A 27,820-nucleotide genomic window follows, 5' to 3' on the forward strand; every position below is an offset into this window, starting at 1 on the left:
CTCACCCCTCACAGGGAGATAGTCCCCATACCTAGGGAGGGGGCAATCAGGGAAGGCTTCCCAGAGGAGGTGCCATCTGCACCTGATGGAGTGCAGAGTCCCGGAGGAGTAAGCCAGGCCAAGAGGAGGTGGCAGCATTCCAGGTGGAGGGGAGAGAGGACTTGCTCCCAGTCAGGGAAATCAAGCAAGTCAGCCAGACCAGAGCAGGAGGCAGAGGCTGGGCAGGGCCAGGACAGAGGTGAGTGCTGTAGGAGAGAGGACAGTGGGGGCAAGAGGTCAATGGGGCCTGGGGAACCAGGCCAAGGAGCTTGACATGGGAGGTCCGAGGTTAGCCGGTCGGAGGCAGCTCTAGCATAGCGTTAGGAGCCTGCACCGTGAAGTCAGGAGAAGCTCTGTTGGACCCCTGGCTCCCTTACTCACTAGCTCTGTGACCTTGGCCGCCACCTTGGCCTCTCTTACCCTCGGCTTCACCAGCTCTAAAATGGGTTAATATTAGAGCCTACGGAACACAGTGCTAGGCACACAGTAAGAACTCAGAAAATGGCTCCTATTTCTTTTTTTTTTTTATTTGAGTTCGTAATAGTTTACATCATTGTGAAATTTCAGTTGTACGTTATTTCTTGTCTGTCACCACCTAAGTGCTCCCCTTCACCCCCTGTGCCCACCCCCCACCCCTCTTCCCCTGGTAACCACTGAACTGTTTTCTTTGTCCATGTGCTTGTTTATATTCCACATATGAGTGAAATCATGTGGTGTTTGTCTTTCTCAGTCTGGTTTATTTCGCTTAGCATAATTCCCTCCAGGTCCTTCCATGTTGTTGCCAATGGGATGATTTTGTCTTTTTTAATGGCTGAGTAGTATTCCATTGTGTGTATATACCACATCTTCTTTATCCAATCAGTGGTCGATGGACACTTGGGCTGCTTCCATGTCAGGGCTATTGTGAATAGTGCTGCGATGAACATAGGGGTACACATGTTACTTTGGATTGTTGATTTCAGGTTGTTTGGGTAGATACCCAGTAGTGGGATAGCTGTGTTATATGGTATTTCTATTTTTAGTTTTTGAGGAATCTCCATACTGTTTTCCATAGTGGCTGTACCAGTTTGCATTCCCACCAGCATTGTATGAGGGTTCCCTTGTCTCCACACCCTCTCCAACATTTGTGATTTTTAGTCTCAGTGATTACAGCAAATGGCTCCTATTTCTGTTGTGACTTTTATCTGGTCAAAGAAGCGGCCAGCTCCCTCAGGCTGGAGCGCAGGGAGAGCCATGGCTGTGCACCCCGTATGCAGGAAGCATCCAACAGAGACAGTAACCAAGGCCCAGGAGTGAAGGGGGTGTTGAGGGCGTGGGGGAGAGCGACAGAAACAGATCCCTGTGCAGATCCAGTCCTCAGCCAGCTGCCGAAGCCCGAGCAGGAAGACACAAGCAGATTCCTTCCTAGGAGGGAACGGATCCCACACGGCTGTCCGTACAATCGAGAGACACCTGCCTCCCAACAGTGCGAGGGAAGAATGACGATAGGTGTGAGGAGAGGGATGTGTAGGTGACTTGGTCCTTTCCTCTTTATTTTCCAAACTTTCCACAATACTCCATTTTTATCACTTTAAAAAGTGATCTTTGCTCCTGTCATTTTTTAAACTTTTCTTATTTTTTTTTTTAAGATTTTATTTGTTTCCTTTTTCTCCCCAAAGCCCCCCGGTACATAGCTGTATACTCTTAGCTGTGGGTCCTTCTAGTTGTGGCATGTGGGACGCCGCCTCAGCGTGGCTCAATGAGTGGTGCCATGTCCGCGCCCAGGACTCGAACCGACGAAACACTGGGCCGCCTGCAGCGGAGCGCGCGAACTTAACCACTCTGCCACGGGGCCGGCCCCTAAACTTTTCTTATTTTTTATTACTCAACACATGTTATTGTAGAAAATCAGAAAATACAGATTGGGGGGGATAAAAAAATAAAGAAGATCGTCCATTGTCCCTCTGTCCAGTGTAACCAGAGCTAACACGTAGTGTGAATCCCCTCACACTTATTCTGGCACAGATCATCACCTATAGTGTAAGCAAGACCTGTGTTATGACTTCCTCTCCACACTCCACAATAGATCATGCACATGCTTTCACATCATACCTTTTTTATGGGTACATAGTATTCCACAAATATAGCTGTGCCACAATTTGTTTTGACTGATCCTTGATTTTTGGATATTGAGGTTGTTTTTTATTCTTCCATATCCTAGTAGACATATTTTGGTGCACATCCTTTGTTCTTTCCTCAGGATCCCACGTATTGGCTCATGAGTGGGTTTCTGTGAAGCTGGGTGCAAAATGCTGAGTGTACGTGAGGATGTGCAGACCTTCCAAGGAGAGGGAGCATGACCTTGTCAGATCCTTAGGGGAGCTCATTTCCCAGAGTCACGAACCACTGCTGCAGAAAACACAGACTGCGAATGTGCCTTGTCTCCTTCCTGTCTTCATTCTTGTACAGCGCAGTTAGGCAACTTGGACCGCAGAATTCCAAACAGCTTCATTTCAAGGAAATAATAACTTCCCATTTAACTAATAATTATCAGGTGCCAGGCACCACTCTAGTACTTTACATGCACCATCTCACAACAATCCCATGAAGTTGGTATGACTGTTATCCCCATTTTACAGAAGAGAAACTGAGCTCAGAGAGGTTAGGTGCCTTGTGCAAGGTCACACAGCAGGTCAGTGGTGAAACCAGGAATCAGACCCAGGCGGCTGCCTGAGAGCCCACTCTCTGAGGCACAAATTTGCCCAAGCGTCACCGCCCGGGGCAGCAGGTAGGGCTCCCAGAGCCCAGGAAGCAAGCCCTGAAGCAGCGGTTCCGCTGCTTCTCTCCACCAACCTGTCGAGGCTGTTTGAGTTTCCATCAGGGACCTGCCTATAAAGAGATGCTGCAGAAAATCAAGAGTGTCTGCCTGCTTGAAGGTGCCTTCAGGGTGGGCAAACGTCACGTGGGCCCGGCTGGTCCTGCTGTCCTACACTAGCTACATCCCCCCTGCTCAGAGCAGCACTCTCTCTGGGAGCACAAGGTCGGCTGTCAAACGCTGCTGACCCCAGACTGGGAGGGGGAAGGAGAGTGGATGGAGCGGATGCTGGGGCCTGTGGGCAGGACCCCCCTGCCCTGCCACCTCCTTTCACACTGGGGCTCGTGTCTGCAGCAGCCCAGATGGAGGGCAGCGTTGTCTGCGTGAAGCCGCTGACTCCGCGGTCAGAGTTGCCTTGAGCTAAACCGGCCACGGCTCTGCCCGCCACTCGGGCGGAAGGGAGGGTGGTCGTGGGGAAGCCAGCACGTCCTCTGGGAACAGTATCAGAGATAAAGTTTCTAATGGCCGGACTTATCTGCACTTATTACGCGCCATGCTTAGGCAGGAAGCTTTATGTTATCTAATTTCATCCTCTCGGCAACATTCTATTATCTTCATTTCCCAGATGAGAAACTGAGAATTGGACAAGTTGAGCGGGTGACAGAGCTAGGAGGCGTCACAGCAGGGATCTACACCAAGGCAGTCCGATCCCAGAGCCCACAGCCTTCTCCCTCTACCCCTCAGCAAACCCAAGGAACCTGGGGGAAAGTTCCAAATGTGGGCTTCTGCCACCAGACAGAGAGCTCCCCCAGGGCAGGGACCAGGTCTTCACATCCCAACAGGCCGAGCCTCAGAGATGACGGATCCCGCATCCGACAAACCTGAGGTCTCTATTTGTCACCTGCCAGCTGTGTGGCCTTGGAAGAGTTACTTAACATCTCAGAGCCTCATTTTCTCATCCGTGAATGGGAACTAACGAAACTCATTTGGTTTGAGGGCTATAGCAGCAAATGAGATGATTCAGCAGGGTCTAGCCCACAAGTGCTGTACCCAATCAATGGTCCCCATTTCCACCCTGCAAGTGGACTCAGTTGCTGTCTCCTCAGATTCATGACAAATCTGAGTCTCCAAGAGGGAATGGCCTCAGGCTGCCCAGCTCCCAACCTGAAATAATAGTGATGTAATAATCATATCAGCAGCTAAGGTGCATTGACTGCACACTGTGCCAGGCCCAGTTCTGAGAGCTTTACACATTAACTGTCAAGATACAGCCCTGGGAGAGGCAGCAGCTTCCCAACCTGACCTGCCAGAGGGGAGACGGGGTCAACAGGGCACGCACAGGCAAGCCCATCTGGGCACAAGGTAACGGGCGTCCCCACCAGGAGACTCTAGCCCCCAACTTGGGCCTCACATCCCTGTCTGGGACCTGCAAAATGGCTTTCCCTCCTCACCAGCTCACGAGGTGGCTCTGAGGATTCGAGGTTGGGGCTGTCACCAGAGGGCTGGAGAAACAGAAGGAGGATGTCAGGGATGTTGGGGAAACCTGCCTCCAGGCTGCCCCAGGGCCTAAGGTGGTGCTCAGTAAATGTTTGCTGACTGACTAATACTTGTTGACTATACTTTAGGGTCCCATTTTTAGAACACAGCAGCTGGATGGGCCATCTTTGTAATAGATACCTACAAAAAAGAGACGGGAAGGATACACACGCGATGTTAATCCTAATGATCTTCACTGAGGAGAGGCGGGGTGGGGGGGTACAATGGTCATGTTTCTGTCTTTTTTTTTTTTTTTCACTGTCTACATTGTCTACAGTGAGCAAGTATTAATTTTATAGTCAGAAGAAAATAAGCTTTTCTGTGAGTTTAGGACTCATCCTGTTTTACAGAAGAAGAAATGAAGGCGCAGAGGGGTTAAGCCATTTGCCCAAGGTCACAGGGTAAGAAGAGGGTGGCTGGGACAGACCCACACGCCTGCCACCCCATCCCCCGCACCCCTGGAGACTCAGGCCCTCAGGACTAGCGCCATTTCCAGCTGCTGCGTGGCGGGAACTCGTCTCTCCGTTTCCCATGATCAGGCCCTGAAAATGCCCCCACCGCCCCCCCCAACGCCGCGAGCTCCCCCAACGCCCGGGAGAGTCCCCTGAGAGAGCTAGGTCCCTGCGGATCTCAGGAGAGCAGCCAGTGGAAAGAAATACATGCGACCCCCCATTCCAGCTCCTCGGATCTGCCGTATGTTCATAAATAAAAGAATGCCCAGGCTATTTCGGGCAGCTGTAATTTTCTACTTGAATAACCTGGGAAGTGGCCGCCTGCCCGCTTCTCTGCCCTGCTCATGGCGCCAGAAAGGGGGAAACGTGATCTCCCCGGAGTAACGGGATCCGGGGCCGGGCCGCGCTGCTCGTTTCCCTGCATTTGCCCCATTCCAGAAAGCCCAGGTGTCCCTGGCGCCACCTCCACCGGGACCTGGGAACGCAGAATGCAGGCCAAGTTTGGACGCTGTGGGCTAGGGTGTGGTTCCTTCCAGGTGCAAGAGGCAAACCCCAGCTCTGCCACTTGCCAGCTGTGGGACTTTGGGCAAGTGACTGAACCTCTCTGAGCCCCGGTTTCTTCATCTGTAAACCAGGGATGACTAGACCACCTGGCAGGTTTGGTAGAGGTGAGGTGCCTGGCTCTTAGGGTAGGTGCTGGTGCTGCTGCGGTTGTTAATCCAGGCATGAGGATGGGGCTGCTCTGGAAGGAGCCCCACATCAGACTCTCAGCCCGTCACCCGGCTCTCCTGCTGACCGGCTCTGTGACGTTGGACAAGTCAATTCCCCCCTTAATTATTCTAAGCAAAGTTGTTCTTTCTATTTAGCAAAGAATCCATGATTGGTATTGAAAATTTAGAAAAATGAATGAAGAAAATTAAAAATCGTGATAACTCAACCTCTACTATTTATTGAGCACCAACTCTGTTCCAGGCCTCATGCTAGGTGCTTCACATTCAGTAGCCCTAATTCTCCCAAGTCTGCACCTGTTTGTAGATGAGAAAACTGGGGCTCAGAGAGGTGACATGACTCACATAAGGTCACACTGCCGGTAAGTGGGGCAGAAATCAAACCCAGTCTCTCACTCTCCAAAGCCCGTTGCACTGGTTTTCTATGGTTGTGTCACAAATTACCACACAATCAGCAGCTTCGAACAACAAACATTTATCAGCGTCCATGGGCTGGAGCCTGGCCTGGCGTAGCTGTGTCCTGTGCTCAGAGTCTCTCAGGGGTTGGTCAGGCTGCACGCTCACCTGGAGCCTCGACTCGGGAAGAATCTGCTTCTGAGCTCATTCGGGTTGTTGGCAGCATTCATTTCCCTGTGGTGTAGGACAGGGGGCCCAGAGATTTGCTGGTTGCTCGCTGGAGGCTATCCTCAGGTGCTAGGTGCCACCCACAGCGCCAGAGGCTGCCAACAGTTCCTGGCCACAGGGGCTTCTCAACATGGCTGCTCCCTTCACCAAGTCAGCAAGGAGAACCTCTTGCTAGTGCACACTAACAAGACAGAGTCACACACACACACTTACACACATACAAATAAAAACACACATTACCGTAAGTATGAGAGTGACATGCCATCAGCTTCGCCATAGTCTATTGTTAGAATCAAGTCACAGGTCCCGCCCACACTCAGAGGGAGGGGATCACACCAAGGTGTGAACAACTGGGTATTGCCTGCTCCTCTCACCACAGCCAGCTCCCCTTTTCCCACCAATTTCCTCACCCCCACCCTCCAGGAGAAAACTCAGAGCTGGCAGCTGTGAAGTCAGTTTCACATTGTAAACATCTGGTCACATCGTGGACCAAGAAAAGTGGCTCTCATGGGACAATGGCTCATGACGTATAAGACACATTTGAACCGCAACCCTTAGTACCACACGGTGTAAAGTCTCAAGGAGGAGCAGAAATGGACAGGACATGGCGCTCAATCTCAGAAAACTTTCCAGGAGGTTGGAAAGATGTACCAGCCCGATGCTGCTTTGGTTGCAGGAACACTGAGTTAAGGGAGAAGAAAAGGCAATTTTATCATCTCTTGTAGCTGAAAGTCTAGGAGTGATGGCTTCAGGCAAGGCTGGACCCAGAGTCTTAAATGAAGTCTTCAAGACCCAGTCCCTCTCTTCCTCATGGCTCCACTTTCCTCTGGTTGATCCCATTCCTAGGCCAGGCCCCCCTCATGGAAACTCCCCGCATTTGCAGGCTTATAGCATTCCTACAGCTAGCAGGGTATGAAGGCTGGAGGGAGAAATACGTACAGAGGGGAAAGGTGTCTTGTGACAAGAAGTCGTGGGAAATGAAATTGAAAGAGCAGGTTGAAATGTAGAAGGACTAGAATGCAGACAAAAAAGACTAGCCTTTACTCTGTGGTCCAACATTTTCTGGTGTGTTCCACAGGATTTTAATAGGTGTTAGATGAACCAAGGGTTTCAGGGCCAACAGTCAGGGTTAAGCCCAATTAAGCAGGTTTCTTTCCTGCAGAGCCTTTACAAGTTCACGCTTCGAGCTGTGGATCTCCAAGAGGAGAGCTGTGAGCTACAGCATTCCCCAAGGCATGGCTCTCAATTCTGTACTTTGGGAAGTGCCATTGTGGGTCATAGGGAGCCACCGAAGACAATGGAGCAAGACAATAAGACAGCAAACGTGTTCTGGGAAGAACACAATGGAAGCCCCATAGGAGATGACTATAGCCACCCATGTCAAGGTGACGACCACCCAGACCAGGGGGTCAGTGGCAGAAACAGGAATAAAGGTACATGGTGAGAGATGGGATGTAGGAAAATATGTAAACTGGCTCAGAAAACGCTGCTGTTTTGCTGGTGGTGAAAGTGAATTAGTTTTGAATTTTGCTCTTCCACTGAAAGCAGGGGCAGTGTGGGGACAGAACGCAGGCTCTGAAGTCCAGCAAACTCGTTTTTACTACCACTTTGCATTCGGGCAAGTTACTACCTCCCCCTGAACCTCAGTTTTCTCACTTTTTAAAGGAAAATATTAAGCCCTTTTTCTCAGCATCCTTGTGAGCACTCCAAGAGAAATACACAGAGAGAGTGCTCAGCTGTGAGTTGGACTTCCACTTCCGGCCATGATGGAGCACCTGGTACCAGACCGGCTCTCCCACCAAAAATAATGTAACACCTGACAAAATAAGAGGCAGCCGTTCGCAGGCAGTGGAGAGCAGGCACTGTGACCTCTGAGGGAGGGGGAACCCACAAGGCAAGCCCCTCAGCACCTGGGCTCTCATCCTGGGACAATTCCCCCAGCACGGCACAGGGCAATGGAGCCCCGACAGCATGACAGTCCCTCTGAGCTCAGGAGGCAGAGGTCAGAGTTTGGGGCAACAAAAGCAGGAATCTGTGGAACAGGACACGGGAGAGGAGGGAGCTGCACAGCCAGGGGGCTCCTGCATGGGGGTCCCCCAGGACCCACAAGTCCTTGCCAAGGCTGGGCTGTGCATGCACAGGGTAAGACTACCTGAGGTTTAACAGAGAGCAGCTGTTAGAGGATTGAGAACAAACTGAGACGGCGCAGGTCAAGTGGTACCCAGAGACCTTCATCCCAGGCCGGAGCTGAGACACAAAAAGGCTGTGCCTCAGGAGTGCGGACTATGCTCTTGTTCTAGGGCTGCTCCAAACCTGCCCCAAGGCCTAAGGCCACATCCTTCCAGATCCTCAGGGAAAAAGAGTTTGGAGGCGCGTCCTGCCAAGTTAGGGGGCTTGGGTCATAGCTTGGGCTGTGCACGAATCCTCCCTAAAAAGTGTAAAACCAAGCCATGGGATTGCAAAGAGATCAGCCAGTAATTGTACTGCCAGCTAAAGCAGAATTTAACACTCTTCAGAGAAGAAAACAGAATCCAGAGTCTCAATATCACACACACAACATTCAGTCTACAACCAAAATTTTCTAGACATGCAAAGAAACAGGAAAACACTGCCAGGAGAAACTGACCCCAAGATGGTCCAGAGGTCGGCTTTAGCAGATGAAGACCCTAAAGCACCTACTCCAGAGTTTGGCACGTAGTAGATGCCCAATAAATGCCAGCTGCTCATCTCCACTTGAGCAAAACAATTGTTTGTCCCCCAAAACACTTTGAAACCCAAGGATCAATAAAGGGACCTGAGCCCAGCCCTCACAGACCGAGCTCCTGCCGTCTCACCATACAGGGCTCAGACAGTGAGGGGGGAGGGCTGCCTCGTGCAGTAACAAGACACGAATCATGACCTTGCCACTAACTCACTGTATGAGTCCCTCAACTCCCTGTGCCTCGGTTTCCCTATTTATATAATGAGGAAGGGAAGTAGGTCATCTCAAAGGGCTCTTCCCACCAGGACTCTGAGTTTGTCTAGCACAAGATCTGTTTTCAGCCAGGATACGCTCTGAGCTGGGTCCTGGAAGAACCAGTTGGAGAAGGAATTGGATCTACTTCCAATAGCCTGGGGGAAAGACGTGCTGGGCCGTCTCTCTCCCAGGTATGATAATGTGGGGCTGTGCATAGAGCCTGTTCCTGGAGAAATGTCTCCTAGCAACCAGCCCCACCAACACACAACCTTCAGGGACCTCTGCAGAAACACAAAGGCTTTTTGTGGTTCTCTTCTTCAAAAGCCTGGGTTGGAACTGCTTATCATCCAAGTTGCTAATGTGAAGCAGAGAGAATAGAAGGAGGGGGCACTTGGTGGGGCAGGGGACATTGGGAGGTTATCCATTCACAGCCTCAATCTCCTTCCCCTCTGTGAAATTACCAGAAGTCTAGTGTCAGGGCTCAGAGCAAGGGCTTCAGACCTGAGTTCAAAACCCAGCCCCATTTCTTACTAGCTGGGTAAACTTGGGCAAGTTATCTAACCTCTCTGAGCCACAGTTTCCCCATCTGTAAAATGAGGATAATGATATGTAGGAGGTTGGTGCTCCAGCCAGGTCCCCTTTACTGGTCCAACACACCCATCCCCCAGTCATTGTGAGCATTGGCTGCCAACAGCTGCACCTTTCTCAGAACAATTGCCCTTGGCTGATGGGAGGTGCCTCACCCAGACACACTTGGGAGGTGGACCCCATCTCTCTGGTTATCCCTTCCCACTGTCCTATAGCCAACGACCAACTGATACGGAGCGATAAAAGCCCAGTCTCCTTGCCTCAAAGTAGGACAGTGCTGTGGTATCAGGTACAGTCCAGAACTCCCCATGGGATCGGGCTGAGGCTAGACTTCAGCTGAACCCACATCTTTGCTTAGCTTCTTCTCCTGCCCCATCCTGCCTCCCTCCCTTACTCCTTCACAGATTTCCCACGAGAGCTCTCCCTCAATGTACCATTTGCACAAAGTCCCTATTTCAGTCTGTCTTAGGAAATTCAAAGACGTGAGTACCTATGTCTCACGCCACTGTGACAATCCAGTGAAGGAATGTGCTTCAAGTCCCAGCCAATGCCTGGCACACAGTATGTGCTCAATAAATGGACACCATTCTCCTCCTCCTCCTCTTCAGTATTATTACTGTTGTAATTTAAGGCTGTCCTGGGATCCGAAGGGTGCTTCTAATGCGGACAAGAGCTGGGCATAACTGCATTTATACTGGCTAACACAGTTGAGACAGAGTTATCAGCTTTCTTTGTTTCCTAAACTAATATTAACAAATTATTTTCTTATTATAAATAATGATACAAGTTCATTACCAAAAGAAACCCCTCAGGAAATGCAGAGAACTACAAAATGAATGAATGAATGCGTACAATTCCCCACCAATTACATATAATCACTGAGGGCATTTTGATTCATATCCTTCCAAACATTTTCCACATAAATTTACCTAATATATATATGTAGATGCACACATATCTACACACACAAACATATTTATATAACTGATGTAACACTAAATATATAGTGTAATACTACATATGTAATTACATATATACGTGTATATATATAAAACCAATTTTGCTACCAAAAATATGAAATCATATTATCTGACTTTTGTTTTTACTTGATTTTCATATAGATAGTGGCCTTCTACCGTGTGGGTAAACATCGGTCTGCAACATCAATTTTGACCACAGATGGTTACATTTTACGGAGATAACATGGTTTGTTTAACCGATCCCCTATCTCTGGACATTTACCTTATTGCCAATCTTTTTGCTATTATGAACAATGCTGGCGAATGCACATCCCTGATCTCATATCTTTGTGCGTGTGTTCAGTTATCTCCCTAAAACAAATTCCTGGAAGTGGAACAGCATGGAGATTGGCACGCACGTGTTCCCCTGCAGGATGACTCTACTACCAACGCTCCCTCCAGGAGTGCACCACTGGGTCCATTTCCCCACACGAGGATCCAACACTCTCCAGCACTAGGTATCATTTTGCTTTAATTTTTGCCAATCTGATAGGTGAAGAATAATACTCCCTTGTTGCTTGAGTGTGCATTTCCTTGGTTTCTGGGGAGGCCGGGGATCTTACGTTCGTGGCTGTTTAGATTTCACCTGCTGAGAATCTCCATTGTCCAGCCCTTGGCTAGGCCCTTCTGGGTGTCTCCTCTCTTCCCCCTTCCCCACCCTGAACCACAGGCTCCGTGGCTCCCCTGGAACGTTATTTCACAAGCAGCAAAGCCCTGCTTTCTGCACGATTGGCCTCCCAGGAAGGCAGAGTGTCCACCCAGAGCCCAGCAGCCAGCCAGAGCTGGGATTAGTGGAGACTAGGCCGTGACCGCCAGGTGCCCCCACACCAAGGCTGCTCTCCTGGCCCGTCCACAGCCCTACACCATGGAGACTGTAGAAACCAGATCCGCTTAAAGAAGAAGTCTGTTTTCTCCAAAATTCCAAACCCACCCAGCAGTACATTCCAGGGGTGATTATTAGCATGACTTGAGGAGTCTTTTCAGAAGAACCTACTAGAACATTCCTTTAAAGTCCAGCACTCTCAAGAGGTTTAAAACAAGATTGTACATATGCCAAGATCTATCACAGTTGAAAACACCCCAACCAGTGACCCGGGGATTCCACTGGTAAGAATTTGGAAATTTGGGGGCTGCACTTTAAACCCATCTGCATTGTTTAAATTATTACCCTGAATATGCTTTACCACCACATAATGAAAAAGCTCGAAAGTTTAAAAGTGAGCCGACGATCAATAATAATAATTGTGATAATAGAATGACTATTAAATAGTTTATTGAATGCCAATTTTGTGCCAGGCACTATGTGTTCTCTCATTTAATCTTAAAACCAGCCCTATTTTAATATCCATTTTATACATGAGGAAACTGAGTCTTAGGTTCAGAGGCTTCTTAAAGCTACATCTGATTACAAAGCTTTGGCTCTCTCCATGGTTCTGGTGCCCAAAATGAGACCTTGCTGTGTGGGGGCTTTGTCAGGACCTCTCAGAGTGGGTCCCTCCTGGTGGGCTGGATGGTTTCCCACTGAGGCAGCTGCTCCGTCGTCTGGTCTGTGCCTGTGCCCTGCAGTCAGGTCTGCTCCTGACCTGACTCTTTAGAGTTGCACTGCCCAATATGGTCTACTTAAGTTAATGAAAATTAAATAGGACTAACATTTCAGTTCCACAGTAGCACTAGCTACATTTCAAGTGCTAACTCGCCACATGTAGCTAGTGGTACCATATTGTCAGCACAGATATCAAATATTTCCATCATCACAGAGTATTCTATTAGATGGTACTGCCTTATCACAGCTTCAGGGCCAGGCCAACCTGGGTTCAAACCCTGCTCAACCTGGGTTCTAACTGGGTGAGCTGAGCAAGTCATTTAACCTTTCTGAGCCTCCATGTTCTCATCTGTAAATTGGGATGACAATATAGCTACTTCACTGTTGCAGGGGTTCATTGGGATCATGCCTGTTGCATAGTTAGCCCAACACCTGTCACAGGAGCGGTCTAAAGGGTAGGACTCTGGAGCCAGACAATTCCGTGACCTTGGGCAGGTCACCTCACTGCTCTGAGCCCCGCCTCCTTGTCTGTAAAATGAGGTGAATGGCACCCACCTCGAAAGGCTGTTGGGAGCAACAGAGCATATAGTCGGTGCTCAGAGAGGGTCAAGTCCCTTTCCCCTTTGTGAAAGGGGATTTCCTCTGTCAAGCAAAGCACTCTCCCATGACCCAGAAGTAAATATTCCAGAAGAAGGAATCCAGAAGGTCAACGGACCAACAAAAGAAAGCTCAACCTCCAAAATACAATGATCATGGGGTACTGTTTTGTCATCCATCAGATTGGGGGAGGGAGGAAATGGTGAATTTTCTTTTGAAGAATAACACACATATAGAAAAGTGCACTTATCATAAGTATACCACTCATTGAACTTTGAGAAACTGAAAATATCTGTGTCACCACTACTCAGATAAGAAACAGAACATTTGGGCACCCCAAAAGCCCCCTTGTGCCCCTTCCCATCCGTTCTCACCCCCACAAAGCGACCCACTATCCTGACTTCTAATACCATAGATTAGATTTTAGTAGACAAACTTAAAGATTCACAACACCCAGAGTTAGTCAGGGTGTAAATAATCCAGGAATCTCAGACACCAATGGTGGGCATGTGAAGTGGTACAGTCATTCTGGAGGGTAATTTGGTAGCATCCACTAAAATCTAAAATGTAGGTAGCCCTTGGCCAGCATTTCCATGTCACAGTGTCTGCCCTAGAAAAACACTCACATCCATGCACAGAGAGGCAAGCACAAGGATGTTTGGAGCAGAATTATCTGTACTAATGATAAACTGGAAACAACCTAAATGTCCAACTAAAGGGGATTTTTTTTTAAAAAAAAGCTATGGGCATGATGCTGTATTATACACTGCAGTAAATCAAAAGAGTGAATTGGGTCTATATGTATTACATATTTCTATATCAAGACACATTGCAGAGTTTAAAAAGCAAGCTGCAGAAAAATGACTTAGGGCCAGCCCCAGTGGCCTAGTAGCTAAATTTGGCATGCTCTGCTTCAGCAGCCCAGGTTTGGTTCCCAGGTGTGAACCTACACCGCTTGTCTGTCAGTGGCCATGCTGTAGCGGTGGCTCACATACAAAAAGAGAAAGATTGGCAATGGATGTTAGCTCAGCCAAATCTTCCTCAGCAAAAAGAAAAAAGAAAAATGACTGAAACACACACACAGCAACAAAAACAGTGATAACCCTGAGGAGGTGGTGAGATTAGGGTTGAGAGAGGACAAGGAGAAATGTAACTTTCAAATTTATAAGCAATTGGGTTGTTCCAAACATTTAAAGTAGCAATGGATTTATATATTCCTTGTATGAACAATTTTGCAAGCTTTTATGAATTAAACAGCCCACCCACCAAGTCCAGGTATGAAGAAGAAGGCTGCCCCTCTGCCTCCTGGGTCAGGGGGTGGCTCCTCACCCAATGCTTCAGCGTGGGTTCCAGGAGGGCAGTGTTCTGGGCCTCTGAGGCCAGATGGGCTGAGATGAATGGAGCAATGAAAAGACCCTGGAGATCGCAACCATGGAGGCTTCCTTTGACAGAAGACAGTGCCCTCATTACCGCACGTCAGCAGAGAACCTGACACCGGTGTGATGTAAGTGGACCTCTGGAAAGAAACAAGTCCCAGGGTTTGGCGCGTTCTCCAAATAGAGCCCAGCACTTTAAAGGAAGGATTATGGGTTTGGTTCTCTCCGTCCCTGGGGATGGAAGAGTGAGAGGCAGCAGGTGTCGCCTTACACAACACAGTGGCTTTGTGAGAGTGAGGCACTGTGACACCCAGTGGCCATGGGTTTGGGAATGGGGAACGAGAGGAGGGGCCAGCAGCCAAGGATTTACATTAGAAATATCCCACCTGTAAGAATTAGCTTGGCGGGGAGGCTGGCCCAGCGGACTCCATGAAGAAGTATTCCTTTCCACCACACACACACACACACACACCCGATTTGTGAATGTGGCTAAGACTGCAGGCTCCCGAGTCAGACTGCCTCCAGTCTAACTGCAATGCTGCCACTTGCCAGCTGTGTATCTTAGCCTATCCAAGGCCTCGGCTTCCTTCCTCATCTGTAAAACAGCAACCCCACTCTTCCCTGATCTCAAAGGACCCTTACGAGGCTTCAGTGAGACCGTATTGGTAAAGTCTTATCGCGGAGCCTGCCTCTAGGACATGCTCCATAAACATTTGCTACAATTATTCAGTTGGTTTCTCTTTACTAAGTGCCGTGTGCCAGGAACTGTGCTAGGCATTGAAGACACATCCCTGAATAAGTCACAGACCCTGTTCTCATGGCGTTAATGGGGGGTAAAGACACCCAGAGACTCACCTCCCTCCCTCTGTTTCACTCCGGGGTACAAGGACAAATACTCTGAGGTCCTACCCTCATCTCCCCCAAGGTCAGAACTGGGGCTCATCTATGTTTATCTAAGATATGATTCTGCCAATACCTCCTTCCTCTCCCCGACCAACCCAAAGGACTGTGCACAGAAGTGACCTCAATGTGTCCAAAAAAAGCTATGTTGTGGAAATACCAAAAACACAACACACATATTGATACAATCATTGTTGACAGGATCTACTGTAGCTAAACATTCACCTACCTTAGGACTCAGCAACTCCACTGCTGGCTATTTGCCACACAGAAACAAGCACGGTGTTTACTCAAAAATTCATAGAAAGGTGTTCACAGCAGCTTTATTCGCCACAGCCTAATCTGTAAACCACCCGATCGCCCACCCACAGGAGACTAGACAACCACACTGTGATGTAACCGTAAGAGGAAATACTGCTCAGCAATAAAGAGAATGAACTGCTGACACAGGCAGCAACAATGATGAATTTCAAACATACTGTTGAGTGAAAGAAGCCAGACCCCAAAAAGTACGTTTTATGATTCCTTTTACATGAAGTTCTAGAACAAGAGAAACGAATCTTTGGTGATGTGGGTCAGAATAGTGTTTCCTCTGGGAGAAGGTGCGCATTGACTGGGACAGAGCCCAAGGCAGCCTTCGGGGTGGGAGGTGTTTACGTCTTGATCTTGGAAGTGGTTGTGTGGGTGAACACAGACGTAAAACTTCACCGAGCTGCACACTTAAGATTAGTGCACTTTATGGATGTGTGCTGCACCTCAATGTTTTTGCTATACCTCAAAATGTTTACAAACAGAGCAAGGTCCTGTAAGTGTTACTTGCTGCATGCATCCGGTGGGGAAGACCGAGGCAGATGTGTGATGGGTCTGTGGACGTCTTGACACTCCTCCAATAGAGGCAGCTCCCTCTGGGGGAAGCAGTGGAGCAAAGTGGAGAAGAGGAGACTTTGGGGATAGGCTCACTGAAGGTCACCAAGGACCAACCCCAAGAGATTTTTCTCAACAATTGGAGCATGAAAAGAAAAAAGGTGGTGGCCACAGGAAGGACAGGAGAAATGCAATTATCTTTGGCTTCAGCCAACGTTGAGTTGTGTTCGGCCATGCTTGGGTATGTTGTACAATATACAGTAGTATTTCCCCTGGAAATTGTGTGTGCTGACTTTCACTAACCAAAATGACAACTAAGCCAGTATCTTCCAATCCCTAAACAGTGTGAACAAATGAGAATTGGCTGTATTTATCAGCACGGTTCTTGGAAAAGACTATCAATAACCTGTAATACGTCTGCAAAGGTCCAGCTACCTTTTTTCATTTGTTTCTTTGGGAGTTTTTTTGAGGAAGATTAGCCATGAGCTAACATCTGCTACAAATCCTCCTCTTTTTCCTGAGGAAGATTGGCCCTGAGCTAACATCTATGCCCATCTTCCTCTACTTTATATGTGGGATGCCCGCCTCAGCATGGCTTGATAAGCGTCCTGGATCCACACCTGGGATCCAGGCTGGGGAATCCCGGGCAACTGAAGCAGAGCATGCGAACTTAACTGTTACACAACTGGGCCAGCCCCTCCAGGTACCTTTTTAAATCAGCTTTGCATTCACAAGTGGCTGCACTCAGGTGGAGCGTTTTCTTGCTCACCAACTCCAATCATTGAAGGGAGAGAGGCCTCTGTCTTGCTCATTGAGGTTTGGCTGGACACAGGTTGGCCTAATTTTCCAGCAAATCTTTCATGCAAGGGGGGTTGGCAGGCATGCAAGGGACAATTCTTTGAACTCCTGATCTGGGAGCTGCTCCTTATGGAATTCTGGCTTCATAATGCTAATGTTGCCCATGGGACCCAGCCCCACCTCCCAGGTCTGTGTGGGGAGATGTGAGAAGAAACTCAGATCCCCTTTGAGCCCTCTGGAGCAAGGTTGTTTTTCTAAGTCTTGGCATTTTCTTCCACCGGTGAGGTTACTTGTTCTCTTAATCCCCTGGTTAAAAACCACAAAAGAGGCTTGGCCGAATTCTAATTCCTCCCTCTTCTATGCTTTCTTTGGTGGCAGAGCTCAAAATGGTGGCCCCCCAGGGAAACACCAGGACCCCAGGCCCTCCATCCACCCTGGACCATCCCTGGGCAGGCAGCAGGGGCGCCTCCCTTGGTTCTGGCCTTGGCTTACTCTCTGTGGAATCACCCACTTCCCCCATACAACCCAGAGCTCCCCATGTGGGTGCATTCATTCATTCATTCACTTATTCAGTTCATTTATTCTTTCAACAAACCATTATTCTGCATCCAGTCCGAGCCCAGCTCTGGACTAGGCCCTGGGGAGACAGCTGCGAACAGGACCCAGGCCCCTCTCAAGGGGAGCACAGTCTGGTGGAGGAGATAGGGCTCAAACGGTCATAACTCAGTGGCGAATATTAATACAAGGGACGTCTGGAGCGCTGTGGGAGCACATGATCCAGGGGGACCTGCTTGAGGATGTGGCATTTCATGTGAGACCTAAGGGATAAGGAGGAGTTAGCCAGGCAGAGTGGGGAGTGTGTCCCGGGTAGAAGGAACAGCTTGTGCAAAAGTGGGGAGGTGAGAGACAGCACGGCTTTCAGGGAACCTAAGCAGGTCTTAGTGGCTGAACTGTGGGGTGGGAGGGAAAGTGGCCCTGTTCCCTCACTGACCTTCCCTCATATGACAGCCCCTGCATCCCCTCTACTCCAGCCACCCTGGCTGCCTTGCTGTTCCCTGAACGTTCGGCAGCTCCAGCCTCAGGACCCTTGCTCTAGCTGTTCCCTCTGCCTGGGACCCTCTGCCCCAAGACATCTCTTTGGCTAACTCCTTCACTTCCTTCAAGTTTGCGCTCACATCTCACCTTCTTAATGAGACCCCTCGGAGCAGCCATTTATCACCACATACTGCCCCCTTACCACTAAGCACCCCCTCCTCTACGTTTTCTTTCTCCATATTATCTATCGCCCTCTAACATACTCTCTGTTTCACTTACTCATTACGCTTATTGTCTGTCTCACCCACCGGAATGTCAGCTCCACAAGGTCAAGGACTTTGTCTGTTTTCTTTACTGAGGAATCCTAAGCCCTTGAACATTTGAAGGAACAATAGATGGGACTTGAGAGGTTGGCAGGGAGGGGCCAGGTTGCAGAGGTCTTGCAGGCCAGGGGTAGACGTGTGAGTTTGACTTCAAGTACAAAGGGAAGGCACCAAAGGATTTTGAGTAGGGCAGGATCTGAGTCTGAGTTACATTTTAAAAGCTTGTTCTGGAATCAGTGTGGTAAGCGGCTTGAAGGAGGACAATCTCGCAGGCATCCAGGCTTGCTGTGGTGGTGCCTGGGCTGGGGTGGGGGTATCAGGAGAAGTGGACAGATTGAAGAGACCCCAGGGGCTGGACTCACCATGCCTCGGAGATCTGAGGACTGAGGGGTTGCGGGAAGAAAGGACAAGGCAGACCCAAGGTCTCCTGCCTGAGCAACAGGGCCAGAGTGGAGCTGCTTACTAAGATGGGAGGACAGGGGACGAAGAGGCTGGGGGCTGGGATGGTCAAGAGTTCTGTGTGGGCCATGGTGAGTTTGGCCTATTATACTTGCAAGTGGAGATGTCAAGTAGCCTGTTGGACAAAGTTAAGGCTCAGAGGGAAAGTCTGGATTGGAAATAAATGTTTGGGGACCGTTGGCTTAGAGTTGTTTTTAAAGTCATGAGGGTGTAGAGGGAGAAGAGAAGATGTCTAAGAACTGACCTTGAGATCAAACCCTGAAGCCTTCTGCATTGGCCCTCGAAGGACGAGGAGTTTGCCAGGAACGTGGGGAGAAGACAGTCCAGGTAGAAGGAACAGCATGGATAAGACCTCAACATAAAAGAACATGGATCTCAGTACTCTTCCAAACTGTCAGGTCCTCAAAAACAAAGGAAGCCTGAGAAACCATCACAGTCACAAGGAGCCTAAGGAGACATGACAATGAAATGTAAAGTGGTGACTTGGAGGGGATCCAAGAACAAAAAAGAACATTGGGTAAAAACTAAGGAAATTTGAATACAGTGTGGACTTTAGTTAATAATAATGTATCAATATTAGTTCAATGAGTGTAACAAATATGCCATACTACATACTTGTACATCTACGCACATGTAAGAGTTTAATAATAGGGAAACTGGGTGTGGGGTATAAGGAACTCTCTGTACTATCTTCTCAGTTTTTCCCCAAATCTAAAACTGCTCCAAAAAATAAAGTTTGTTTTTTAAGAATGAGCATGAGTCTCATAAATGCCACCCTAACACGCATACACATGAAGATACACACACACAGTCCAAGGACTGCAGTAATTTGTTTCTCTGTAGAGGACTTTCACCCTGACCAGTCCCTTCTGTGGCCAAAAGACTCAGGGACACTATGAATATTTCATCCCTCTGCCCGCTGCCACAGAACTGAGGGTCCTCACCTCCACCTACTTTCTTTCTGTTCACAGAAAGAATACTCTCCTCAGGCCAGATTTCACAGCGAAAATGAGAAGCACAGACTAAATTGCTCAGGTAAGTCAGACCCACCTAGAATTCCTCGGGGGTGCAACCAGAATTAATCCTTTTGGAATGCTCTGTAAAAGCACATTCCTCCAACAATTTTCCTGAACCCCACCTTGCTCAACAGCTAGCACGGTTGCCTCCCTTGCAACAAAAGCTTTGGCACCATCTGGGTTCAAATTCCAGTGCCACTACTAACTAGTTATGTGATCTTGGGCAAGTCATTTGAGCTCTATTTTCTTCATCTCTAAAAGGGGCATAACCATACTTAATCAAAGAGCTATTGAGTGGATTAAATGGGATGAACAGTAAATTGGATATAATTTCATCCTCTGAAGAATGGATATGAGCTAGTGAATGCCAAATGTCTGACATCGTGCCTAGCACTCATGGTGGCTGGTTGTTGACGAGAGACATGATTGGTCTGGCCAATCAGTGAGGTCTCTGAAGATCAAAGTGTGTCACATGGGTCCTTAGGACCCTGGGTGGTGTCTGAAGAGCAGAAGTACAGGGACCTCTGAGTCAGAGCAGAAGCTGGACCTGGGGAGTGGCCAAGCGTCAGCCAGAGAGGGCTTGGATGGTTGTTGGCCTGGAAGGTACCAAGGGTGGAGAAGGCAGAGGCAGAGGGAGGCAGTACTGTGTGGCTGAGGCTCCAACAGCCGGCTCAAGGTTCCTTGGCCCACGGAGGCACAGCCTTGAACAGAGGCCATCCAGAACCTTGGACAGCTCCAGGGGTCTATAGATTGCACCGGGGAGGTGGAGAAGGTTGAAATGTACACACGCCTGTTTCCCTCTTGAAGTTTCGTGGTCTCTTTCTTTGTTGTTTGATTTTGGCAGGTAGTTACAGGTTTGGTGTTTGGGTCATTTGAGGTGGAGAAATTGAAGTGTTCCGGTATTTGGGAGAAATGGAAGTGTTGTTGTGCCCTCAGCAGAAAAATATGGTTATTTGAAGAATTAAAAACATATTTGTTCATTTGGCCATGGGGCACTAGATTTGCGGGTGGAGAACTGGATTGGGTCTTGGATCCTCCAACTAGCTATATGAGCATGAGCAAGCCACCTCCTCTCCCTGAATCTCAATTACCTCATCTCTAAATTGGAGATAATACCTACCCTCCAGCACTGTTGTGAAGGTTAAGGAGACAAAGAGGCAGTAGACCAGAGTGGCCCATGTCTGAGTTTGTATCCCAGCTCCACACCGTGTGATCTCAGAGAAGTTGCTTAACCTCTCTGAACCTCACTTTCCTCATCTGTAAAACTGAATGCTAACAGACTCTAACTCATGGGGCTGGGAAGATTAAACAAAATAGGACGTAAAGCACACGATGAACATTAGTTTTTGTTTTAGAAAAAAACTTAGCACAGCACCAGACAGAGCAGATAATCAAAATGTCAGTTTCTTATACCTTCCAAAACTGCCTCGTTGACTTTGCCCCTCCACCGTTAGCCTCTTTTGGTTGGTCCTCCCATCTCTGGCTGTTAAAGGGACTCCACAAAGCCACAGATATCAATCTTGTGGAGTCCCACAGGCCTCCCACCACAATCTCCTTCCCCCAGAGAAGCCCTGTGCTTCTCGAAGCCATCCACGCCAGGATGGCTTGTTTGTGCTGTGCTAGCTACTGTTCTAAGATAGAGAGATAGAGAGATAGAGAGATAGATGTCGATATATATAGATCTATATACAAAGTTGATTACGCTCACTACCCCAGGAGATAAATACTATGGTTATCCCCACTTTACAGATGAGAAAACTGAGGCTCTCTGAGGTTAACTAATTAAATCGTGGGGTCACAGAGCAATTAATTGGTGGCACTGGGATGTGATCCCAGGGATGGCACTTTAGAACCCCCTCACCTGGTTGTAGCTTTCAACAGGGCCACGGGCCAGGGAAACGGAGAAGAGTAGATGAGAGCCTGAGGCTGGCAATCAGCACACGGGGTTCTCGCCTTGGCCGTGGAACCGCGGGGCCAGTAGTCCTCACGCGGGAGTCGCTGCCCGCTGCCTGGGCTGGGGTACCTGCCCTTGCCCCTGGCCCCTGGCCCCTGGCCCTCCCTCCGCTGCGCCTCCGCGCCGGGCTCTCGCACCGCCGCCGTAACCTGATCCGCGGCGGGGTTTGAGCCTCGGGCCGCGTCACCGCGGCGGAGGCGCTCCGGCTCGGGACTGCGCTCCCGCCGTGCGCTCCCCGGCCGCAGTGCAGGTTCCGCAGTCTGGCGCGCGGGCGGATGGCGCAGAGGCTGGGCGAACGGGCGCTGGGGCCCGCTGAGGCCACGGGGCTGTACCGGGCCGTGCTGCTCAGGTCAGGTAAGTAGGGGCAAAGCCGCCCGGCCCCCTCCTCCAAGAGCGCGAGGAGGGCACGGCGGGCGCACCGCCCAGCCCCTGGCCAGCCCTTCGCCGGGCGCCTCGGTCCTTCATTGCTCTATTTTCCTCTTTTCCTTTGCTTCTTTCATTCTTTTAATTACTTTTCTTTTTCTTCTTTCTCTGCTTCCTACATTCTTCCTTTGGGGGATCTCTCTTTAGATATATTGCTTTATTACAGTGTGTGAGCGCGCGCGCACATACACACACTCACGCACACAATCACACTCAGTTTCCTGACTACAAAAGTCCTTGGAGGTTCCACCTCCTGGTCTGTCCCTTAAGCAGAGACTCACACAAGTGCGCAAAGGCGTCTGTGGACGTGGGAGAGCGGAAAATGGGACAGACCGGAGTTGCACGCAGTGGGGCGTAAAGGAGTGCAAGACGCACAGCCCGCTCGGGAAGGGCTTCTGATGTCAGGCGAGGTACTACGTGACGGGGTAAAGGCGGGGAGCAATTTACGGGAAGATGACGAACGGTTTTTCTTTTCTTTTTTTTTAAGATTTCATTTTTCCTTTTTCTCCCCAAAGCCCCCAGGTACATGGTTATATGTTTTTAGTTGTGGGTCCTTCTAGTTGTGGCATGTGGAACGCCGCCTCAGCATGGCTGGATGAGCAGTGCCATGTCCGAGCCCAGGATCCGAACCTGTGAAACCCTGGGCCACCGAAGCAGAGCGCGCTAATTTAACTGCTCGGCCACACGCCATCCCCATGAACCATTTTTCTATATGTATGCATTCAAGGAGAAAAAGATTTGGAAGGAAACCCACAGAGGTTGTTTTTGAGGTTGGGAGTTGGGTGACAAGTGTTTTTCCCCCTATTTATGTCTGTTTACTTGTTTGCAGTGAGCACATAGTACTTTTCCACTCAGAACAATAAGAGATTTTTTTGTTTAGGAAAATGAAACAAACAGTGTAAAAATAACTTGGAAAATACGGTGAGGTAGAAAGAAGAAAAAATGCCCGCAGTAAGCGTTTGGGGCGTTTCCTTCTGGACTGTGGCCTTGGAGACAGACGTTCTGGGAAAGTGAAAATCGGTCTTGTGCCGGGTCCCTGCCACTTGGGGGTACGTGATTAGAAAGTGTCACAGGACTTGGGCTCACGGGGCAGCTACTCTCTGCCTTGGGCAAGGAGCCCGCCCCACCCGGTAGCCCTGCCGGCAGACCCACCCCCCAGTACCAGAAGCGCCAGGCAAGCCAAGGGCTCGCGCCTATCCCGCCCCGCGCCCCGCGCCCCGGGACTGCTGCCTTTCCTACTGAGCCTGGCTCCGCCCCGTGGAGATCCCGCCCGCGGAGTTACCGCTTGGGAAGGACGGAACAACGGTTCTCTAAGTCCAAAAGCAAGACCTGGCCAAGACTTCAGGACTGGTGGCGCCTTCCTGGAGGAGGGTCTTAAATCTGGCTGAGCCGGGCAGGCAGAAAGGGAGGAGCTCTATAATTAGATGAATCTGATTTCCAATCCCAACTCCAGCGATTTCCCCACCCAGTTCCTATCGTCTCACAAAGATGAGGAGGGGGTATCTCTAATCTGAAGACCCTGTACCCCCTCTAACCTGGAGCTGCAGCTCTGAGCCTCACTCAAAAGGTAGATTTTTTCCTTGCAACTCATCCAGAATAGCAGACATATCAGAGTCGTTCCAGGCGACACGACATGCTTGCCTGGTAACTCTACCACCCACAGCTACAAGCAGGAAGGGAGCACAGGCCTGTGACTGGGGCCTCATGGAGGGAGCGCTTGCTCTGTTCTAGGTGCTAGCTCCTTCAGTCTTCACACCCCTACAAGGTAACTGCTAATTGTCATCCCCATTTAATAGATGGGGAGACTGAGGCTTAGCTTAAGCAGCTTGCCCACCATCCTGCTAAGGGACCTTTTCTGTCCCACTAACAGGTAGAAAACGCATTCAAACTTAGGTCCACCTGTGCCAAAGTCTGCGCACCTTCTGAGAATAGTAATAATAGTGGCAAATGATAGTCGGTCACTTGTTATTGCCAATCTCTCTGCCAAGTGTGATACACCTGTCATCTCATCAACTTCATTTATTCTTTCAACCAATATTTACTGACCACTATTATGCATTAGGCCCTACGTAAGGCACAGGGATTTACTGACAAATCAGAGCGATGTCCCTCCTCTCATGGAGGTAAATAATATTAACCCCTATTTTAAACACGAGGAAACTGCGGCTCAGAAGGTCACATGACTTGTCTAAGGTCACACGGCTGACAGGTGTCTGGAGCTGAGATGCAAACCCAGGGGTGTGTGCCTCTGGAACCACTAGTCTGCCTCACACAAGGAGGAGCAAGAGGTAAGAGTGGGGCTGAGGAGCGAACGGGGCCATTTAGTGAAGAGGCAAGAGCTCCCCTTCTTTAGAAGCCCCCAAGGATGGGATTATAGAAGCAAACCCAGGATGGCAGCCATTTTCATCTACAGTAGCCTCAAGTGGTACACCAAGTCGTGTAAGACTTTTAGAAAAATTTTCATCCCAAATTAGTTTATTCTTAATATTAAAGTAATATATACTTGCATGAATATTTTGGGAAATCGAGAATAAAGAGGGGGAAGCCTTACCCATAATCCCGCTAACCACAGGCAACCAAGGTAACATTTGGGGGTGTCTCCTTCCAGTCTTGCTAAGCATAGTGTGTGAGTGTGTGTGTGTGGTTGTGTGTGTTTGTTTTACGTTGCTGAGATTGTACTAACGCCAGTCTTCAATCCCACTTTTTTCACTTGGATGAAAATCTTTAATGTTTTTGGATGGGTTCTTAACATAGCAGCTACCACTTTGGAGCCCAGACTCTGTGGCAGGCAGTGTGTGAAGGGCTTTCCATGCTGTGTCTCCTGTATTCCTCACAAGGATGCCAGCCCTATTTTAGAGATGAGGAACGGGGAAGTTGAAGGGCACCTAGCTGCCCAGCAGTGGAGCCAGGATTGGTGTCTGCGCTGACCCCAGGCTCTTACCCACAGAGCCGGAAGGCTCACCTCGGGGGAATCGCTCATGCTTGGCCGTGCCTGGGAAGCTATGCAGGTCTGCCTGAAGTTCTTTACCTGCATCCTGCCTGGAGCTCAGGCTGGAATCCTGGTGGGAAGGGAAGCATCTCTTTGTGGCACGGACAGAAGGAAACCTTCTCAGGTGCCTGTGGGCGTCACTGACTGCATTGCTTCTCTGCAGCCAGAGGGGCAGCCGTAGCCTCCATCGCTGCCTGCCAAGCAGGCTTGCAACTGAAACACAGGACTCCCACTTAGGTTTGAATCTCACATGCACAGTGAATAATATTTTAGTGTAAGTATGTCCCAAATGTTGTATGGGCACACTTATACTAAAAAAATTATTTGTTGCTTATCTGAAATTCAAATTTAACGGGACGTGCTGCGTTTTTCTTTGCTACATCTGCCAACCTCACTTCCAGAAATCATGGAACTTTGCTTGGCTGGACAAGCTATGGTCTGCCCAGGTTCCTCTCTCCACATACACACTCACGCTCACACACATCCCTCTCTGCATCCCTAGACCCACTGTCCATCTCTTGTCTGGCTACAAGTGAATTAAAATGTGCTGGGGGCCGGAGGCCCCCCAGGGTTCTTCTGCAGCTGAGAGACCAGATTAACCGTGTCTAACTGCAGCTGGGTGGAGAGCCAGCTTTCTGAAACGAGACTCTCAGTTCCTCCCCACTCCCTCACACTTTCCTGTTTTCACGCTTGAAATCCCACCACCACGGGGTAAATTCTTCCTGGTTCAAACTTGGTGTAAAGAAGACTCTCATTCCTTTTATAATCTCCCCGTGGATCCCATGACCAGTTTTCCTGCCAATACGGCTTCTCCCCCCATGTCCTTTCAGCAGAGCGTGCTGGGGGTTGTGGGGGAGGTTAGATCCTAGGGCTGTTTTGAGGGTGGCTTCTCAGAAACCACACTGAGGCCTTGAAAAGGGGCCATGGAGATTTAGACTGAATGCAGGGCCAAGGAGGAAGTTTTGAGTTGGCATGGAAACTTCTTGTCTGATGTTTGTGGGCCCAGATAAGCTGCTCCAGGCTCCTGTCAGCTTGGAGAAAGGGAGGAAAAAAATGAAAGGAAACATGTTTTCGAAGCTTTTTGATGCAAGCTGCAGCCCTGGCCCACCATGGGGCCGGAAAATCCCGCAGCTCCCACTCATGGCTGCCTCTCCTGGTCTTCATGGTCCCGCTTCCTTTTGGCTCCTCTAGTTCCTGAGAAAACAAACTTCACAGGGCCCGGAGGGGAGTGAGGGAGGGGTATGCCCAGCCGCTGGGATTGCCCTGCAGTCCTCAGCGGGGCTGAGCTGGAATTCTGTTCCCCAGGCCCCTGGCATTCCAGAGGCCTTCCTTTCGGGGTAAGGAGAAGGCCTCCAGGGAAGGCCACACAGACCAGGCACGAGGCAGCAGCTGGGGATGGCTTCGGCCATTACCTGGAATAAACTCCTAAAGGGCTCCTTTGCTAAGAGGGCCTCTGTATTCCAATACTCAAAACGGACGTGCCTGAAGCACAGGAGACTCATAACTATAGTTGGTTGGAAAAGGTTGCTCTTTCTCATATTTTCAATTTTTATGCTTTTTTCTGATAGCAAAAGCAATATATGCTTGGGGTTGTATTTTGTTTTAAGCCACAAACGTTACAAAAACATCGTGACAAAGGAGAAGGTGCCGTAACTTTATGCCATAGAGTAGTGGTTCTCAAACTCCCGAATATAAACAAATCCCCACGGGGACATGTTAAAAATGCGATTCCTGGGCCCCTCCCTCACAGGTTCTAATACAGCAATCCAGGAGCTTGGCCCAGTAATTCGATTTTAACCCACATTCTACATGCTGTCTGGTAATGACATTTGAGACAGTGATCCAGAACTGACTTCTGTTAACAGTTGAGTCTATATGCCTCCAGATTGGCTCTCTATGTAAATGCTACACATATACTATATACTCCATATCTGTATACTATATACTATAGTATACTAACTTTTTTATCTTGGGAAAAAAAGAGGGGGGGAGTCATATTACATGTGATTTTACAGTTTCATTTTTCACCAAACATGTAGTGGACATCTTTTCAGGTCAATAAACAGAGGTTGCTATTGACTGTATCCCATTATGGGGTGTAGCATAATCTCTTACTGATGAGGCGTGGCTTGGGAAATGGTGACTGTTGATCACTGATCTCATACACAGTTACACACACATACACACACACAGACAGCAAGATGGTGTTGTAACACTCTCAGGGACATCAGTGTTTTTGGTGTCTGCAAGTCAATGATAGTTATTGAGCACCTTGGTACTGGGACATGAATACTAAGAAGAATCGGGGAGGTCCCTGGCCTCAGGCTGGCAGTTGGGTGGGTGAGCCTGATGGGTTTGGACACTAGATGGACTCTAAGAAGAGCTCCAGTGGAAGAAGTTCCCAACTGCCTGGGGAAAATGGTACCCAACCTCGGAAGATTCCTGCCCAACTCTCCTTGCCTCTCAGCTGCTCTGGGGCTGCCATCAGAGTCTTCCAATAAAGGGAACGCAAAGTAGGGATGGAGGTTATTGCTGGCATGAGGATTCTCAGAGTCTGCTCCTCTGCAGTGAGCTGGATTATGGGGTTCTATCTTCTCTAGGCAATGAGCAGAAGCTGTCGGCCGTCCCCCTGCCCCAGGATCCCACATTCCTCCAACTGTCAGAGGGCCCTGGGATTGGTTATGACAAGCCACTGTGGGCCCCAGGAAATGCCCCAAATAGTCATATGCCCAGCAGGACAACATGTGGGTGGGGACCAGGGGCAGTGAAGAGTGGTTTGACAGAACCACATTTAGTCGTAGTCTTCC

At 49.3% G+C, this 27,820-nt stretch overlaps 1 protein-coding gene across 1 annotated transcript in view; it reads left to right on the forward strand.

The window, feature by feature from the left end:
• The first annotated feature begins 4,072 nt into the window (after window positions 1–4,072).
• FAM107A (family with sequence similarity 107 member A) overlaps window positions 4,073–27,820 on the forward strand; it is a 37,993-nt gene continuing 14,245 nt past the window's right edge. Inside the window, exons 1-4 of the mRNA XM_008519822.2 lie at window positions 4,073–4,195; window positions 10,839–10,923; window positions 11,041–11,194; window positions 19,603–21,955. Coding sequence (XP_008518044.1) covers window positions 21,877–21,955 — 79 coding nt within the window. The 5' untranslated portion in view covers window positions 4,073–4,195; window positions 10,839–10,923; window positions 11,041–11,194; window positions 19,603–21,876. The remainder of the gene's footprint in view (window positions 4,196–10,838; window positions 10,924–11,040; window positions 11,195–19,602; window positions 21,956–27,820) is intronic.

This window comes from Equus przewalskii, chromosome 15 (assembly GCF_037783145.1).
Source record: "Equus przewalskii isolate Varuska chromosome 15, EquPr2, whole genome shotgun sequence".
Taxonomy (NCBI): Eukaryota; Metazoa; Chordata; class Mammalia; order Perissodactyla; family Equidae; genus Equus; species Equus przewalskii.